The sequence below is a fragment of the Mastomys coucha genome, unplaced genomic scaffold (assembly GCF_008632895.1).
Source record: "Mastomys coucha isolate ucsf_1 unplaced genomic scaffold, UCSF_Mcou_1 pScaffold5, whole genome shotgun sequence".
Lineage (NCBI taxonomy): Eukaryota > Metazoa > Chordata > Mammalia > Rodentia > Muridae > Mastomys > Mastomys coucha.
In genome coordinates, this window is record NW_022196911.1 from 64,135,249 (window position 1) to 64,155,517 (window position 20,269).

General features: G+C 45.1%; 1 protein-coding gene across 3 annotated transcripts; it reads right to left on the reverse strand.

Annotated features, from left to right (window-relative positions):
• Positions 1–14,924: 14,924 nt before the first annotated feature.
• Positions 14,925–20,269, reverse strand: Odf4 (outer dense fiber of sperm tails 4). 3 transcript variants are annotated; one of them, XM_031354113.1, is made up of 5 exons: positions 20,089–20,269; positions 19,683–19,981; positions 15,954–16,127; positions 15,541–15,675; positions 14,925–15,325 (listed from the first exon to the last, which is right to left on the reverse strand). In XM_031354113.1, the coding sequence occupies exons 1-5, from the start codon at positions 20,133–20,135 to the stop codon at positions 15,108–15,110; spliced, it is 873 nt and encodes a 290-aa protein (XP_031209973.1). In that variant the 5' UTR covers positions 20,136–20,269; the 3' UTR covers positions 14,925–15,107. The 3 variants fall into 3 exon arrangements, with proteins under 3 accessions (XP_031209973.1, XP_031209974.1, XP_031209972.1); XM_031354114.1 differs by having other exon boundaries at positions 15,954–16,058; positions 19,683–19,984; XM_031354112.1 differs by having other exon boundaries at positions 19,683–19,984.

The window sequence follows — 20,269 nt, forward strand, 5'->3', positions numbered from 1 at the left end:
ATGATACCTCTGTTCCTTATAGCAAGCCGCTTCTCTCTCTAAGTCTTCTTCTTTTGACGGGCTCAATTCCTCAGAGCTATCAGGCTCGAGGGGCTTCCGTCTCTTCTCTACTTTTTTATCTCTTTCTCTACTTTTCTCTCTCAGGGTGTCCTCCTTATCTCTCGCTTCCGCAGGTGTAGCGGAAGGGCCTGTACTCTTGGGTATATTCTCTCTTCTCTCCCCTTTCTCCTGGCTAGCCTCCACTCTCTCATCTTCACTCTCCCCTTTATTCTGGCTAGCTTTTATTCTCTCCTCTGTTTCTGACATGTTATCTTGTAACTCTTCAAGTGCCCTCTGACCCGACGCTACAGAGGCACGGAATTTCTCATCTTTCAGGCAAGAATGTATAACAAGCGCCATTAGCACGATTACCGTGGCTTTGGCTGTGTTCTCTAACCCTGAGAAAGGGTCGGAGGAATTAAAATTAAGCAGCATGCCTCTCAGAGCTCACTCTGTCCTGCAGTTCTGAAACCTACCAGCTGTTGTAAGGTTCTCCTGGCGTCCCGGGTTTCGGCACCAGCTGTAGCCCGCGCAGTCTTCTCGCCAGGAAGAAGACACGTGGACACTAGGTTCCTTCTGCAGCAACTGTTTATTTGTCTCCATCCATAGTGAAAAAGGGGTCAAGCCCAAAATCCGCACTGCTTATATACACCACAGTGCGCGTATCTGTCTACAGCGTGACGTGTCTGCTCATGATTGGCTGTTCGCTCATTACCCTACGTAACGTCCCGGGATGGGCCGTGACATGGCGTCTTTTCACTCTACACACATGCACCAATAGTTCTCTACGCACATGCGCAAACAGTTGTCTATTAGGAGTTAACAGCGGAAGTAGGCGCCATCTTGTCATGGCGAATGTCTCTCAAGATTCACGGCTCCCCACAAATTTTCACCTCTCAACGGGAAAAGCAGCAATGGAGACAATGGAGGACAGCAAAAGCCAGTCTGCTCAGACTTGTCTGGGCCCACTGGGGTAGCTTTCAGTGCCATTACACCACAGTCCTGCCTGTTCACATGTGCAGCCACTTACTAGGTCACAGGCTGACCTTCAAGGTTGAGCATACTGCCTTCTAGCTCCTAAGAGAACTGCACAGGGCTCTCCTGCCCCCAAAGTTAAGGAATGCTGTGGAAAGATCTAAGCTTGCCCTTCAGTGAACTTCTGCTCTGCACAGGGCCAGGGATGTTTTATTATTTCCCAGCAGAGTGTCCTGGCCCTTGTGTTAAAATGCTTCATGCAGTATAAAGAAGGCAGGCAAGAATGCTCAGCCGATATTTATCTTGCTTTATCTTTATGCTTTCTGCAAACCTGACAGTCCAAACTCAATGCCAAGGAACAACTTACAAGGTGGAAGTGGAGGCCAGGCAGTGATGGTGCATGCCTTGAAACTCCAGCACTTGGGAGGCAGAGTGCAGATGGTCGATCTCTGAGTTCACAACCAGCCTAGTCTACAGAGTGAGTTTGAGGACAGCCAGGGCTGCGTGGAGACACAGAGAAACCCTGTCTGAAATCAAACCAAAAAAAAATTTTAAAAAAAAGTAGAAAGAGGGAACAGACTCTGCAAAATTGTCCTCTGACCTCCACACACATGCTGTGTCATGCAAGCTCCCCTCCCTGACCCCACAATAATAACAATAATTTTTATTAAATTTTTGGAAGAATTATAAAGAGCCACACCAATGCTAGATGGCATGTTGTATTTATTGCTCTCAAAGATCAGCAGTGCATTTCCAATTGTGAAATACATAGCTCCTTCCTCATTCTTTTTAAAGTTTTAAAACATTTTAAAATGCTTATTACTTTGTGTGCATAGATATTATCCCTGCATATCACGTGTGCATGCAGTTCATCTACAGAGACCTGAAGAGAGCATCTGATCCCTTGGAACTGGAGTTACAGATGGTTATAGCTGCCTTGTGGATGCAGGGATTTGATTTTTTTTTTTTTTTTTTTTTTTTTTTTTTTTTTTTTTTTTTTTTTTTGGTTTTTTGAGACAGAGTTTCTCTGTATAGTCCTAGCTGTCCTGGAACTCACTGTGTAGACCAGGCTGGCCTCGAACTCAGAAATCCCCCTGCCTCTGCCTCCCAAGTGCTAGGATTAAAGGCATGCACCATCACTGCCCAGCTTTTGTTTTTGTTTTTGTTTTTTTGGAATGCAGGAATTTGAACCTTGTCATCTGTGCTTCTGTGCTCCATAAAGCAGCCTTAACCACTGAGCCATCTCTCCAGACCAGCTTATTTTATTTTCTATCATGAATACAATATACTTTGCTTTTCTGTAGCTTGAGGAGAAAGAAAGAATATTTTCGTCTTGCATGTCTCAGGGTCGATTGTCAGTGGTTGAGACTTAAGAACTGGGATGTGGCTGGGCGGTGGTGGCGCACGCCTTTAATCCCAGCACTTGGGAGGCAGAGGCAGGCGGATTTCTAAATTCAAGGCCATCCTCGGCTACAGAATGAGTTCCAGGATATCCAGGGCTATACAGAGAACCCCTGTCTCAAAAAGAACAAAACAAACAAGCAAAAAACAAAACAAACAAACAAACAAAACAAAAAGAACTAGGATGTGCTTACATGGCGGCACTGAGGGAGAAGGGCAGAGGAGGAAAACAGACTCCTGCCTTGGTTCCAAATGATCTTAAATGGTTTCTGCACACACCAGGGCAGCTAGAGCAGCAGCTAATCAGAGCAGAACATGCCAAAAGCTATCTATGTTCAGTTGATGATCGACAGTCACCTCTGCTCTCTTCCTTAACTGGTTTAGATGTGGTAGCTCTCTACCCCTCCCTCTCTTTGGTTAGCTAATTGGTTGGTTGGTTGGTTGGTTAGTTAGTTAGTTTTGAGTTAAGGTCTCTCTGCGTTATCCTGGCTGTCCTGGAACTTGCTATATAAACCAGGTTGGCCTTAAACTCACAGAAGATCTGCCTCTTGAGGGCTAGAATTTTTAAAGGCATGTGCTACCCTGTCTGGCTCTATTTTCTCTCTTTGTTTGTTGAGAGAGAATCTTTTATAAACATCACCTGTCAATAAAAAAGCTGATGTCCAATGAGCTGAACAGGAAGAGAGGATTCTGGGAAATAGCATATAAAGGAGGGACTGGCCAGGCAGTGGTGGCACACACCTTTAATCCCAGCACTTGGGAGGCAGAGGCAGGTGGATGTCTGAGTTCGGAGCCAGCCTGGTCTACAGAGTGAGTTCCAGGATAGCCAGGGCTACACAGAGAAACCCTGTCTCAAAAAACAAAAACAAAAACAAAAAAAAGGAGGAACTGAGGAGAGCATCGGAGACTGACCAAGGGAGACAGATTGAGGATAACAGACCAGTGAGACTGACCTAAACCAGCAGGGAGACTCTGAAGAGACTCTGAGGAGAAGGAAGGTAGGAAGTGGGCCAGGACTTAAGGAGAGGCAACTAACCATATGATAGATAAATAGTTTAAATGGGTTCAATAAGTTATGAGCTAGTCAGGGAATGAGCCAAAGTTTATGGCCTAGGCATTTATTATTAGTTTCGGAGTCATTATTCTAGGAGCCAGGGCTGGGAAATGGAAAACAGAGTGTTAGAGTTATTATAAGTTTTTTTGAGACAGGGTGGAACAAACCAAGCAATTCTTGAACTCACAGAGATGTCTGTTTCTGCCTCCCCAGTGTTGGAATTAAAGGCATGAATCACTATTCAAAAAAAAACATGATGGGGCTGGAGATATGGCTCAGCAGTTAAGGGCACTGACTGGTCTTCCAGAGGTCCTGAGTTCAATTCCCAGCAACCACATGTGGCTTACAACCATCTGTAATGGAATCTGATGCCCTCTTCTGGTGTGTCTAAAGATAGCGACAGTGTGTACTCATGTGCATAAAATAAATAATTCTTTTTAAAAAATATGATGATTGTTTTTAAAGGCCATTTTCTTTTAAAATTGTCGTTATTATTTTATTATTGTGGGCTTTGCATATCTATCTATAGACAAGATCTATGCCATGTAGCCCAGGCTGGTATGGAATGCATAGAGATCTGCCTGCCACCCTAAGTGCTGGGTATAAAAGGCGCGTACCACCACTACCCAGGTCTTTTTCTTTTCTTTCTTTCTTTCTTCCTTTCTCTTTCTTTCTTTCTTTCTTCTTCTCTTTTTAAAAGATTTATTTATTATTATGTGTAAGTACACTGTAGCTGTCTTCCAACACACCAGAAGAGAGCATCAGATCTCATTATGGATGGTTGTGAGCCACTATGTGGTTGCTGGGATTCGAATTCAGGAGCAGTCAGTGCTCTTAACCGCTGAGCCATCTTTCCAGCCCTCTTTCTTTCCTTCTTTGTTTCTTTCTTTTGTTCTTTCTTTCTTTCCTTCTTTTTTGGTTTTTTGATCTTTCTTTTTTAAATATATGATTTATAGGTCTTTCCAATGGTTGTGTAAAATTTTGTAAAAATTGATTTGAAACCTGAGATACTTTTTGTTGTTGTTGTTGTTGTTGTTGGGTTTTTTTGTTTTTTTGTTTTTTTTTTGAAACAGGGTTTTTCTGGATCGCCCTGGCTGTCCTGGAACTCACTTTGTAGCCCAGGCTGGCCTCAAACTCAGATACTTAAAAGCCTAGCATTCCAAAGGCCCTGACTTCCATGTGAGCACCACAAAAGGGAAAATATACAGAAGCTGGCGAGTTGGCTCAGTGGTTAAGCACACTGGCTGCTGTTCTTCCAGACAGAGGGTGTGAATTCAGTTCTCTGCACTCACATGGTGGCTCACAGTGTCTATGGCTCTAGTTCCAGCGGCTCTGATGCTCTCTTCTGATCTTTGAAGGCACCAGGTCTACATGCAGTGCATATGCATACATGCAGGCAAAACATCCATGCACAGAGAGTAAAAATAAAGATTAAAAAAAAAACAACAAAAAATTAGAGCCTACTTAGGACTCTCACTCAAAAAGCTAATTGACAACGGAACGAGTTTTGCCTGAAATCTTGTTCCGAGTCTCATTCTCATCCCATCCCGCTGAACTTCCATTCTTTTAACTTGCTTTCTTCCTTTTTTGTTTCTTGTTCCTTTTTATTACCTTCCTGCTAATCTTTGTTTACCCAGGTTCTAACTGTTTTTTTCCCAACCCTACAATTAATTACCCCAGATGGCTGACTCCTTGGAGTTTTCCAAGCAAACAAAGCAGGCAGGAAATAGAAGCTTCCTGAGAAAAGCGGTCCTGAGAAAAGAGTCCGAGAGGGGCTTTGCCTTGGAACTTTGTCTGCAGCTGCTCTCCCTCTTCACTGCCAATTTATGATTCCACGGAAGAGCTGGGCACATTTCAACCTTTCCTTTTAAAACTCGATCCTGATATTTTGCTTTCTTGGGTCTCCTTTGCAAATCACTCCTTTTCTGTTTTATTAGAATGCCTGTGTTCCTTCTGCTGACCCTCTCTTCCTCAGAACAATTTCTCCACACTGGAACTTTAGCCTAAGATTGCCTTTTCACTGTTAGGCACTTCCCGCCTTGTTGAAGGGTATGTGCTTGATGGATACTCAGCTTTTCCTCTAGGCTTGTACAAATGCCCTGCTTTGTGTCTGTAGTTGGTCGCTGACAGAGTCACCTAGGAGTCCTCTACCCCACCCCAAGTTCACACCAGCCCCGTCTTTCTCCAGAGAAACAACTGCCCTAACTATAGGGCCGCATGGGTCTTGGTCTACACAAACCCACATCATCTGAAAAGACTCAGCCACCCTTTAGTCCTTTCAGTGAGGAAAACCAGCCAGGATGACTAGAGATTACCACTGTTCCTCCTCTCCGTGTACACAGGACTTCTGTTTCCTGGAGGGACCCTGAAATCCATCAAAGGGGGCAGATGGGACTCAGTTGGTAGAGTTGTCATGCTTACCATAACACAAAGCCCTAAATTTAACCCCTGGAAATGCATAAGTCTATAATCCTAGCACTCAGAAGGTAGAGACAGGAGTATCAGAAACTCAAGGCCATCTTTAGCTACGTAGCTAGTTTGGGGCCAGCCGGTCTACGTGAAGAAAGGAAAAGAAATCTCAGCTAATAGACTTTTCTTCTGCCAACTTCCCCTTGTACCCATTCCTCTCTAGCCTGTCAGTTTCGTGAACTCAACACTAATAAAACACCAATTATGTACCATGTTACAAAGACTAAAGAAACAGGCACAAAGCCTGTCTGTAAAGAGATGCCTAGAGAGGGCTCCCCACAAATTTCACATAAGCTGAGTTTTGAAGAATTGTACTTCATCAATGAATATTCTCCATTCTGCCTACTTGGCAAGATTTATTTATTTTGTATGTGCACCACATGCGTATGTGCACGGTAGGCCCACACATTCCTATCTGAGTATATGTATGTGCACACATGTGCCTAAGTGTTTGGATGTGCACCACATATATGCAGTGCCCACCGAGGCCAGAAGAAGCTACAGATCCTTGTGTACTGGAGTTAGATGTCTGTGAGCAGTCTGATGTGGGTGCTGGGATCCAAACTGGCTGGGTCCTTCACAAGACCAGCAGGTGCTGTTGACCACTGGCCATTTCTCCTTTCTTCTTTGCTGTTTTTTCTTCCTCTCCCTCTTCTTCTCCTCCCTCTTCCTCTTCTCCCTTCTCTTCCTCTTCTCCCTTCTCTTCCTCCTCTCCCTCTTCCTCCTCTCTCTTCCCCTTCTCCCTCCCCCTACTTTTCTCCCTCTTCCTCCTCTTTACCTCCTCATACTTCTTTTTGAGACAGGGTTTCTCTGTGTAGTCCTGGCTGTCCTAGAACTCACTCTGTAGACCAGGCTGGCCATTAGCTCAGAAACCAGCCTGCCTCTGCCTCCCAAGTGCTGGGATTAAAGACCTGTGCCTTCACACACAGCTAATGTAGGTTTTGTTTTTGTCATTGTTTTTTCTTTTAATGTAGGTGGCTTTTGTTGTTGTTGTTCTTTTCCATGGTAGTCTTTTATTGTTCCCAGAGACCCCAAATCAAGCTCATAGTCCAGGATCTTGTTTCTGGAGCACTGTGCCTTGAGCTCCACCGAGCTGTTTCTCTGCCTGCTTTTATAGCACATTCCGCCTCCTTGGTAATAGAGGAAGACAGACTTGACACAACATTCATTGGAGAAACTTGACAGATGTCATTCAGGAATCAAAGTTAGCTCTCGGCAGTTAGACCTCTGCACTCAGAATGAGGTGCTGAGAAGAACACAGCAGCAAGTCTGTGATATTTCTACCAGAAAGACATCATTGGAGTCTAATTATAAAAAAACAATCGATAGACTCAGACATCCTATAGATTACTCGGTCTGAATTCTTTACAAAACAACAATACTTCAGTAATCCTGAAAGACAAACACTAAACAACTATTGTGACTAAAGAAGGATAAAGAGACACGGCCACTGAACGCGCATGGAGCCTGCCGCTGAACACGGAGCCTGCTACATGATCAGCACAGAGGGATCACCTGGGAAATCTCTGCATTGTCTGAGGATTACATAGTGTTACATCAGTGATGATGTCTTGACCCCTAGAGAGCATGCACTACGGTTACATAAGAGCATGGCCTTGATTTTAGAAACTACAAGTTGAAATATTGGGAGGAGGGGAGGGGTGGGGAGCAGCACGCAACTTACTGCAACTTCCGCGCAAATGGTACAGGACAAAAAAGAAAGCGAGTGTGGAGAGGAAGGAGATAAGACAACGCCAAGGCATCCGATGTGCATGCTTAGAGATTGTATGGAGGAAATAAACAAGAATGACTGTGCTATTCTTGCCACACTTTTAAAAGAAAAATAAAAGAAGGCTTAGTGGTTAACAGTGCTTGCCGCGTGCATCTGTTAGTTTTTTTGCCCAGTTGGCACAAGCTAGAGTCCTGAGAAGAGGGAACCTCGGTTGAGGAACTGCCTCCATCAGGTTGGACTGTAGACAAGTCTGTAGGGCATTTTCTTCATCAATACTTGATGTGAGAGAGCTCAACCTCTAGTAGGCAGTGCCGCCCCTGGCCAGGTAGTCCTGGGTTGTATCAGAAAGCAGACTGAGGGAACAGATGGAGAGTAAGCCAGTAAGCAGCAGGCTTCCACGTTCTCTGTTTCAGCTCCGGCTTTGAGCTGCTGCTCTGGCTTCCCTCGATGACAGACTGATGCAGAAGTGTAAGTGAAATAAACTTTTTCATCTCCCATGCTACATTTGGTCAGTGTTTTATCAGAGCAACAGAAGCCTAGTTACAGCACCCATAACCATAAGGACCTGAATTTGGATCCCAGTATCCATGTAACATGCTAGGTGCTAGCTTTCGACAACCTGTGACTTCAGTGCTGCAGGGGGTGGGGACAGAAAGATCACGTGGGTTTGCTGGCTGTAAAAAGTCTAGCTTGCCAGGCAGTGGTGGCTCACGCCTTTAATCCCTGCACTTGGGAGACAGAGGCAGGTGGATTTCTGAGTTCAAGGCCAGCCTGGTCTACAGAGTGAGTTCCAGGACAGCCAGGACTACACAGAGAAACCCTGTCTTGAAGAAAAAAAACCAAAAACAAAAACAAAACAAAATAAAACAAAACAAAAAACAAATTTCCACCTCCAAAATTCAAGGAGAGACCCTGCCTCAAAGGAATATGGTGGAGAGTGATATGCATCTATCCAATGACCTCCTCTGGCCGCTGTGTGAACACACACAGTCATGCACTGCAGCAAACACACATACACATAAACATATATATTTATATATGTTAGGATATATTCTAAGAAATAAGAATAAAAGAAACAACAGCACCTGGCAGTGGTGGTGCATGCTTTTAATCCCAGCACTTGGGAGGCAGAGGCAGGCGGATTTCTGAGTTCAAGGCCAGCCTAGTCTACAGAGTGAGTTCCAGGACAGCCAGGGCTACACAGAGAAACCCTGTCTCGAAAAAACAAAAATAAAAAACAAAAACAAACAAACAAATAAATAAAGTAATAAATAAAATTATTTAAAAAGGAAAAAATTTTCAGTCATTGGACTTATACTCCTGGGAGCAAGGCCAGTTGGATCATATAGTAAGAGTATGTTCACTTTTGAAGAATTTATCAGGCTGCTTTTCCATGTGGCTCTACTGTTGGACACTCTTACTGTGATGAGTGAGAAATCCTGTTACATTCTTGTTAGCACTGGGTGGTGTCAGTGGTTTTGGATTTTAACTAGTCTAAGAGGAGTACTAAAATCCATTGTTGTGGTTTTTAAGTTTTATTTACTGTGGGAGGGTCATGCATGTGGAGGTCAGAGGACAACTTGCAGGAGTCCACTCTTTCCTTCCACCACGGGTTCAGAGACTTAACTCAGGTCACCAGGTTTGTGCAGTGACAGGTTTTCCCTGAGACAGTTTTTATGGCCATTTCATCTGTTGATGTTAACACACAGGTCCCTAGGGATAGTTACATCCAATATCCTTTCACAGGCCCTCTGGCCTGTTTGGCTATAGATATTCTTTGGTGAGGTATCTCTGTCCATCAGCTCTGGGCTCTGCCTCTGTCTCTCTCATTCAAACACCTAGGGCAACAGATCAACCCGTGTCTTGTATTTCATCAGTTACTTAGTGGAAGGAACTCCCGCTTGCAGTTAAATTCTCTAGTCTGCTCTTGGGCCAGAACAAGCCACAGGATCCATACAAGGAAGACAAAAGGTGCCATCTTAACATGTTCCCTGAAGATAGAGAGCTGTGCAGCTTTGATGAGCAGTGTGTATGTCTACTGAAGGAAGATATATGGCACAACTGACCGGAGGGAGCCAACTCTGGGGCAGGAGCAGAGACTTAACTAAGAAAGAGTACAAGCTGGGTGTGGTGACAGATGCCTTTGATCCCAGCACCTCAAAGGCAGAGGAGAGAGGATTTCTGCGAGTTCAAAGCCAACCCTGTCTACATAAAGAGTTCCAGGCCAGCTGTCTCAACAAAAAGGGAAAAAAAAGAAAAGAGAAGTGGAAGCCGGGCAGTGGTGGCACATACCTTTAATCCCAGTACTTGGGAGGCAGAGGCAGGCGGATTTCTGAGTTCGAGGCCACCCTGGTCTACAGAGTGAGTTCCAGGACAGCCAGGGCTATACAGAGAAACCCCTGTCTCGAAAAAAAAAAAAAAAGACATCATTCTAGTTGAAGTTAACCAAACACCAAATACTGCATTGAGCAGAGAATGAAGTGATGGGCACAGGCAGGGCAATGGAGGGTGCTAGGAACTAAATAAAGGAGAAAGTGGGACGCTGTGTGGAATTGGGGAGATGATGTGGTCCTGATGGTGATGGCTGCAGCACCTGGTTAAGCACTGAACGCCGCTGGCCCACACACCACAAAAGCTAAGATGGCTAAGTGGATATTTTACTACAGTTTCTATTCACAAATTGTTGTGTCTTGAAGAGTCAAAGAGGTGGGCTTGTGTTGTTTTGTTTGAGACGGCATCTTTTTTTTTTTTTTTAAGATTTATTTATTATTAAGTAAGTACACTGTAGCTGTCTTCAGACACACCAGAAGAGGTTGTCAGATATCATTATGGGTGGTTGTGAGCCACCATGTGGTTGCTGGGATTTGAACTCAAGACCTTTGGAAGAGCAGTCAGTGCTCTTAACCCACTGAGCCATCTCACCAGCCCTTGAGACGGCATCTTACCATGTTAGCCTGGCTGGTATTGAACTCACCATCCCCCTGAGTACCTGAAACTACAGAATGTCATCATCGATTTTAAGGGTTCACATTTTTTTTTTCTGGTTTTTGGAGACAGTTTCTTTTGTGTAGTCTTGGCTGTCTTGGAACTTACTGTGCAGACCAGGCTGGCCCTGAACTTGCAGAGATACACTTGCCTCTGCTTCCTGAGTGCTGGGATTAAAGGTATGCATCACCAGCAGCTGGCTAAATACACAAATTTTACAAGGGGATTAAAAGGTCTTCTCCCTGGTTAGACATCTGAAAACAGGTGGGGTCTGTCACTAGCAGCTATACCAAAGTCAACCACAAAATTTCTTTTTTTATCAGGATTCTGCCCAAACCACTGTAGTCCAATCCAGAAATATATGGTCGAGAGACAGGTGTTCAGACAGGGTCTCCATCAGTATTCAAAGAACATAGGCCTTTCTAGGCTGGATAAAGCAACCTTCCTGGAATGGATTATTTAAGGCCATCTACTGAGTGAGACATCATGCCAGTTCTTTATGTAAAAAAAAAAAAAAAAAAACAATTTTAATTGTAAATGACTGTGTGTGTTAGGGGTGGTCAAGTCACCCATACGAAATACACTTTAGCCAGGCCGTGGTGGCACATAACGCTCAGGGGCAGAGGCAGGTAGGTCTCTCAGTTCAAGGCTAGCCTGGTCAACAGAGGGAATTCCAGAACAGCCAGAGCTACACAGAGAAACCCTGTTTTGGAGAACAAAACAAACAAACAAGACAAAACAAGACACACTAAACAAAAATACAAGATAAAAAAAGAGCTATATTCACACACACACACACACACACACACACACACACACAAACGTGTCTCTGAGTGCCTGCTTTTGTTCTGCTGTTAGTTCTCAGAGTTAGGGATTGAACCCAGGGCCTTTGGAATGGCAGGCAACACTCTACCGAGTTAGATCCTCCGCCCTCAATGATATTATGGGTTTTTTTGTTTGTTTGTTTATTTTCAAAATTAGATCACAGAAGGCACCAGGGTTTCCTCCTTCCTCTCTATTAGACTGTTTACTATGGGCACAGTTAACCATGAACAAACAGAATCCTGTAGCAAAGAAATGAGGCTTTCTGCAAGTGGTGTGAATGGACCCTGGTGGAAGCTGATCCTCCAGCTCCAGCCATGAAGGCAGACAACCAGCTAAAGTTCTAGCCTACTTTTGTTTGCTTGTTTGTTTGGTTTTTGGGGGGTGTTTTGAGACAGGGTTTCTCTGTGTAGCCTTGGCTGTCCTGGAACTCACTCTGTAGACCAGGCTGGCCTCAAACTTAGAACTCAGAAATCTGCCTGCCTCTGCCTCCCAAGTGCGTGAGCCACCACCGTCTGGCTTGTTTGTTTTTGAAACAGGGTCTCTCTATGTTTGCAGGCCTTTGATGGCCTGGAGCTTGCTTTGTAGACCAGGCTGGCCTCAAACTCAGTCTCCTTTGCTTCCGGAGTGTTGGGATTAAAGGTGTTGGCCACCATTACCTTGCTACCCAGCCAACATCTTGACTTGTAACCTCATGAGAGACCCTGGGAAAGGGCTGTGCAGCCATGGCAACCCCACTCCTTGAGTGCATATTCATTCCAAGGAGATGGACTCAATATGCCAAGGAGGTGTCTGCACTCCCTGATAAAGGCATTATTCACAGCAACCAAGACACGAAGTCTACCTTAAACGCCTATTAAGGGGAGCTGATGGAAAGAAAATGTGGTGTGTGTTTACAATGGAATATCTACCCTCTGTTTTTTTCTTATGTTCATTTCTTATGTATGGGTGTTTTGCCTGTATGTATGTCTATGTCCTATGTGTACCTGGTGGCTTCGAAGGCCAGAACAAAAAGGTACTGGCTCCCCTGGAACTGGAGTTATCCCCAGGTAACTGTGAGTCACCATGTGCATGCTAGAAGTCAAACTCTGATCCTCTGGCAGAGCAGCTAATTTGTTTGTTTGGTTGGTTTGGTTTTTTGTTTGTTTGTTTGTTTTTCAAGACAGGTCTGTGTAGTCCTGGCTGTCCTGGAACTCACTCTGTAGACCAGGCTGGCCTCGAACTCAGAAATCCACCTACCTCTGCCTCCCAAGTGCTGGGATTAAAGGCATGTGCCACCACTGCCCAGCGCAGCTGATATTCTTAACTGCTCTTCTAGAGGTCCTGAGTTCAATTCCCAGCAACCACATGGTAGCTAAAAAAAAAAAAAAAATCCATATGTAATGGGATCTGATGCCCTCTTCTGGTGTGTCTGAAGACAGCCACACTGTACCCATATACATAACACAAATAAATCTTTTAAAAAATAGTTTTAAAAAAAAGGTGGGGGGGGAGACTTATTCAGCCCTTAAAAAGAAGGAATGCCTTTAATCCCAGCACTTGAGAGGCAAAGGCAGATGGATCTCTATGAGTTCACAGTCAGCTATGAATTAATGCTATTAGTTAGTTCTTAATAGGACCCGGCCAGCACACCCCCAATAATAGAGACTTAGTCCTAGTGATTTATTTAATCAGCTTTATCACAATTACTGGATGACTACCCTTAATCTATTTTTCTAGTTTAGACTGACTATATCCCAGCTGTGCTCTCCAAGTCCCTTGCTGTTTGAGACTGTCCTGGGCTGCTTTTTTTCCCCATCAGTCTGTCCTCAGGGGGCACTCCTGGTCCATCCTGTCTGATGGAGACTTCCCGCTGTCTGCTTTCTCCTCCTCTCTCCTTCCTCCTCCCACTCTTTCTTAATAGTCCCTAGCTTTGATGCCCAGCTCAGTAACTGAGACTCCCACCTACCTCTACCCTCCCCAGTAATTGGCTATAGTCACTTTTAACCAGTCAGAGGTTGGCAGCAACGTTTATCCAGCATCACTTGGTATAGTTTCAATCTGCTACCCTGACTGCAACCGGATCTTGGGAGCCAGTATTTAACATTTAAATACATAGCAGCAGCAGACCAACCCCCATCAATGTGGATCTCTGAGTTGAAGGTCAGCCTGGTCTACACAGAGAGCTCAAGGTCTACATAGATCAACCCTGTCTCAAGAAAAGGAAGAGGAGGAAGAAGTTCTGCCATTTCCAACACCAAGCACAGGGCTTCATGACCAGACTCAGGTTATCAGGCTTGACGGTAAGAACTTTTACCCACTGAGCTATCTACATAGGCCCCAAAGGGTTCATCAGAAAGAAGAAATAGATCCAGGAGATCAGCACAGTTATAGTACATGACTACTATTGGCTCTGTGTGTGTGTGTGTGTGTGTGTGTGTGTGTGTGTGCTAGCTTTGAACTTGGGCAATCCTACTGCCTCAGCCTATGGAATGCTAGGACTGCAGGTGGAGGTGTGCCCACACCCGACTCAATATATTGTATTTTGAAAAAATTCTGAAGTGTAGATTTTAGGTGCTCTTTCCACATTAAAAAATATATATATTAGCCGGGCGGTGGTGGCACACACCTTTAATCCCAGTGCTTGGGAGGCAGAGGCAGGTGGATTTCTGAGTTGAGGCCAGCCTGGTCTACAGAGTGAGCTCCAGGACAACCAGGGCTATACAGAGAAACCCTGTCTTGAAAAAACAAACAAATAAAATTAAGTATTTGAGGTAATACATATGCTAATGAGCTCCTTGAGCCAGTCCACATTATACACATGCTTCAAAACATCATGAAATATGATACATATATACGCAAGTTTGATTTGTCAACTGAAAAATAACGTCCAATCTTTAGAAACAGAACTATTTAATCAAAGTGCTTCCAGACCCCTGTCCCTCAGACTCTGTAAATTAACCTTTATTAATTACTTCAAGGCGGTTAAGTCGGGGGTAAATTTTTACCCAGCAATGAAGAGCTCACAAACTAGGTCTTACTATGAGAGAGGGATTAGATATAGAGTTGGTTTTCTTTGTACCTATGTTGCCTGGCTAGACCTCTAGAGAAATTTGTTTGTGATCCTGCAAAAACTGTAGTCATTTTCCAGCCAGATACATCTGTGTCATTTGGCTGGTTGTGTTTTATTTTTGTTTCTGAGGACATGGTCTCCTCAAGCTCAGGCTGGCCAGCCTCCTGCCTCAGCCTCCTGGCATTATAGGTGTGTGCCACCAAAGCCTGGTTAAATTTACTTTTGTTTTTCGGTTTTCGGTGCTGTTACATTAAACCCAGATTCTCATGAGTGACAGGCTGTACCATGGAGTCCCCTCCTACGTATGCACAGACGCACTACGGCAGAGGCTCCTGGGACGAACGAGCTCCAAAAAGTTCATAGGCAGGAAGAACTGGGAAACAAACACAGCTGAGTTTTGTTTTTCTCCCTTCCTCTCCCTCCTCTAGTTCTCCTCAAGAACCGTCAGAAAGGATGGAAGGCATGGGCAATTTATTCCACATCACCTGAGCCACAGACAAGGCCAAGTTGAGGAAGAGGAATGCAAAGCTGGTCCCCAAATCCTTCTTTGCTCATCCTTTGTCCTGATGAGGACAGTCCTAGCCAGTGGTGTCTGGCTGGGGTGGTAAGACAGCTTTATCTGGACTTAATGGCTTTTGGGCATCCTCAGTAGGCTCCAGAATGTTCTCCTGTCTGTTGGAGGTCTGTGAGTCACTCCTCAGAGACTCGGGCTCCGAGCTGCTCCAAGTAGTGTTGATGGAGGAGCTGCTCATAATCAGGCTCCAGAAGTTTTTGTGGTTGAGGTAGCAAAGGATCCCTGGCAGGGTGGGTGGGAGTGGGGCGGGGAGGACAAGAAAAAGGGGGAAGCTGAGAGTGGCACGGAAGGTGACAGGTGAGGTAGGCTGAAGGAAAGGTTATTACGGACTCCTGGGGGGTGGGGGTGGGGGTGGGTGAGAGGGGTTGCCTGCCACACAGTCTCTACCCTGACCCACCCAAGTCCCTTCCTCCCCCAGGGCCCTCGTAACCACTTACCACAAGTGAAATACAGGATGAGCACCAGCCAACCAATGAAATAGCTCCAGCCGATGGGAACCGATATATTCTTCCTCAGCTCGTAGATCCAGAGGTTAACAGGGAACAACAGGAGGGTGAGGAAAATTAAGGTGACTGGGAGGCAGGAGTGGAGAGATCTTATTCTCACCTAAGAATCGCACAGGGTGTCTGCCTCATCTGCCGAGCCTACAGCCACAAATCACTCACACTGAGGAAATCAACCCCTCCAGCTTCCAGCAATCAGAAAACTACCGTACTTCCGCTCTCACTTCCCTCCCCGCCCCGCCCCACGCTCGCTCCACCCCTAACCCCCCACTCCCAGAGAAGAGGGAGTTGTGCCCCGGACCATGTGGGCTAGGGAATTAAGAACCTTTTTCAGAGCTGGGGGGCACCTTCACAGAAGCTCAGGATGATCCCAATCAAGCCAAAGAAAGGCATTCTCTGCAGGCAGGGCAGGTACGGCAGGTGCAGCCAGGTGGTGAGGACAAAACCCAGCCCTACGGCCAGGGTGAAACTTATCTTAGCCACCCCAAAAACTGGATGGATTGTCCACATCTTAAAATTGTCTGGGGGGGAAAATGACAAAAATAGGGAGGAACTCAGGATTCACAAAGATGAAATATAGTCAAGTGAACAAATGTGGGGACGCTCAGGTTGTCCAGAACCAAAGAAATCCTGCACTGTTGAGATTAGGGATCAAGGTTTTCCCTCAAGTAAGATTCCTGATCTAGAGACTGAAAAGGCTAGGCAGACTCCGTGACAGACTTGAGACTGGCAGTTAAGGAGATGAGGCCTAAGAACTAGGCAGGTCCAGGCAATTCAATTACTAACAGGGAAAAAAAGAAAGAGAGGAAGAAAGAAAGGAAGAAAGAAAGAAAAAAAATCCATTACCTTCAAGTCCAGGTAATGGAATGTCGGGTCAGCAGCAGTTCCCAGACCTCCTCAGCTACTTCCTCAGTAACAGCCTCCAGACCTCCCCAGCAAGTTTCCAGCCCACACTCCCCAGTAATGGAATGTCCGTAGAAATGGACCCAACAGATTCACATAGAGGTCACCTACACCAAAATTCTCTCTAATGTGTTTTGAATCAGGTCTGCAAGCTCACTTGGGTGTCTCTCTTCCTTGGGAATGGGGAGACCCCAGCATGCTGGACTTCTGCAGAATAAAACATTCTTTGTGTTTACATACTATTTGAATCCCAGATGTCAATCACTGGCGAACCATGGACCCTTACAAGACTGCTTGACCATTCCAACCACTTGAATATATGGATGGCTCACACTTCTGAGCTCAGCAACGGCTGAGGTAAGAGGATAGCCATGGGTTCAAGCCACATGGTGAGTTAGTTACAAACCAATCGGGACTACAATGTAATGTTTCAAAAAATAAAAAATAGGGCTGGTGAGATGGCTTAGTGGGCAAGAGCACTGACTGCTCTTCCAAAGGTCCTGAGTTCGGATACCAGCAACCACATGGTGGCTCACAACCACCCGTAATGAGATCCGATGCCCTCTTCTGGTGTGTCTGAAGACAGCTACAGTGAATTACGCCAGAGCAAGCAGGGTGGATCGAGCGGGGCCGGCAGAGGTCCTGAGTTCAATTCCCAGCAGCCATACACATGATGGCTCATGGCCATCTGTACAGCTACAGTGTACTCATACACAGAAAATAAATAATTAAAAAAAAATAAAAATAGCCAGATGTGGTGGTTCACACCTTTAATACCAGCACTAAAGAGGCAGTGGTGATCAGATCTCTATGAGTGCAAGGCCAGCCTGGTCTACACAGTGAGTTCCAGGACAGCCAGACCTACATAGTAAGACCCTGTTTCAACAAAACAAAACAAACAACAAAAAAAGTTTTTTAAAAGCCAGGCATAGTGGCTCATGTCTTTAATCCCAGCATTCCAGAAGCAGAGGTAGGCAGATCTCTTTAAGTTCAAGCCCAGCCCTGGTCTATACAGCAAGTTCCAGAACAGCAGGGACTGCATAGAGGAAAAGCTATCTCAACAAAAACAAACAAACAAACAAACAAATCAGTAAGAGTAAGTAGTAGGAAGGAAAAAAAACAAACCATAAACAGCAATTCTCAAAACAAGAAAATATGCAAATTGTCAATGGACTTATGAAAGCTCTGGTGGCTCTCTCTTTTGAAAAGAAATCTTGCAAATGAGCTTATGATTTTAGACTCGAAAGCCTGGAATGACCCTGAGATTGACTTCAAAACTTCATCCCCCATCTTCCCCACTGTCCCAGTGCAGAGCGATTAGCTCCTTTAGAATGAGTCTAATTTTGATGGGCGGTGGTGGTGCATGCCTTTAATCCCAGCACTTGGGAGGCAGAGGCAGGAGGATTTCTGAGTTCGAGGCCAGCCTGGTCTACAGAGTGAGTTCCAGGACAGCCAGTGCTATACAGAGAAACCCTGTCTCGAAAAACCAAAAAAAGAAAAAAAAAAAAAAGAAGAATGAGTCTAATTTCATTAATGACTATGGGGCCACTGTTCTCACCTTCCAGTTTACGCCTTTTCTGGCATGACTGCACACTTTTCAGATCTGCTACCCAGTGTTTGCACTAGAATCTGGCTAAAAAGAGCCAGACTCTTCCCAGAGACTGGTTCCAAAGGCTTCCTTCCCAGTGATCAGAGATAGGTTCAGGAATGAACCCCACTCTTCTGTAACCAGTCTTTTGTATTAGTTACCTATTCATCACTGTGGCTACGTACCTAACAAAATGACTTAAAGGGAGAAAAGCTTGTTCTGGTCCCTGGCCTCAGAGAATCTAGTTCATGGTCCCTTGGCTCCAGATGGTTGGGCCATCACAGTGGCAGGAGTATGTGTCAGAAGCTGTGAAAAGTGTAGATTCTTCACTTATTAGGAGACAGAAAGCATAGAGAGGAAGACAGGAAGGGGTCAAGGGCAAGATATCCGCAAGAGGAGCTAGAGAGATGGCTCATCAGTTAAGAGCACTTGACGATTTTATCAGGGGACCTGTGTTCAGTTCCTGACACCCAAATGGTGATTCACAACTGTCTGTAACTCCAGCTCCAGGGGATCTGATGCCCTTTTCTAGCCCCTGTGGGCACTAGGCATGCATAAAACACATAGACGTGGCATACAAACATACACATAAGCAAAAATACTCATACACATAAAATAAAGTTTAACATTTACCTTTAAAAAAAAAAAACAAAAATCCACACCCTGCCCAATAACCTCCTTTCTCCAATGAGGTCTCACCTGCAAAAATTTCCAGAGCCTTTTGAAATTGGATTCTGTGACCCGGGCAGTGGTGGCACACACCTTTAACCCCAACACTCAGGAGGCAGAAACAGGCAGATCTCTGAGACCAGCCTGGACAGCCTCTGAGTTCCATGATAGCCAAGGCTACACAGAGAATTATGCACAGGTATTATTATATCTTAATACCTGATATATATATATATCATATAATATATATATATACATGTATATATATATACCTATTATATATGATATATACCTGATTTTTTTTGTTTTTGTTTTTGTTTTTCTTTTCTTTTCTTTTTTTTTTTTTTTTTTTTTTTTTTTTTTTTTTTTTTTTTTGCATACAGGAAGGAGAAAGACAGATGGAAAGGGAAATCCAGAACTGGACATTTTTGAAGTGGTGAAGGACACCACCAAATGAAACTTATGTCAGAAATTAAACAGCTGTGAGAAATCTAGGAAGGAAGGAATAAGAAAGCCAAACAGTAAAAGGGAAACTTGGAGCTGGCCCAGACCAGCAAGACCTCAGGCAGGAGGATGACCGGAATGGGGAATGGCTGTAAAAGAATGTCCAGGGGTCCTCTCAGGGCTCGGGGTATGCAAAGCTGGAAGGAGACAGCACCTCCCAGCTGAAGAATAATCTTATTCAGGACTGATCCAGACATCTCTCAACATTCTTAAAGGAAAGACCTGTGAGCTTTGCCCAAAACAATGACATCTTCTACTGGGTCAGACAAACTGATTTGACCAAACCAAAGGACGAAAATGATCCTGACCTCACCATGCCATCTGGCAAGCCTAATAAAGACGGCTGATGGGAGGGAACAAGAAGGTGGGGGTTACTACCAGAGCAAAGCAGGCATGGGACACAGGAACTCACCTTCCCCATTGTCAGAGCTGGGGCAGCTTTTAGATATGCAGATGTACAGGAGCCCTGTGGACATACTGTGGATGGAGGTGTAGACTCTCTTAGTGACGTTTTGGGGGTAACGCTGATGGAAACGACTCTTAGAGGGACACAACCATTTCTTGGAGAAGACCATGAGCAGTAGCAGGAGGAAGGCCACCAGGCTGAACTCTGAGGCCACCACCTGGGCCATCCAGCGGGAGCTGTGTGCCATTTTCCATTGAAGGGGCAATAGGGAATTGCGACGACGCTCCCTGCATAACCGCCTGTTCCTGCTGGGAGAAGGGACAGAAGCCCTTCCCATGCCCTCTCTGCTCTGCCCAGCTCACCCTTCCTCCATCCTGGTTCATGCCTCACCCCCTTCCCCTTCCACACTCACCTGGCCGTTATCCTCTCAGATTCTTCCTTAGTCAAGTCAGGTTCCATCACAGGTCTAGTGTCTGAGCAAGAATGGGGGGACCTCTTTTCAAGCACCTGAGCTCCAGATCCAAGAGAAGGCCCCTCCCCATTCTGCTGAACAGACCCTAACTGCCATGGAATATTGCTGCGGAGCAGAGAGA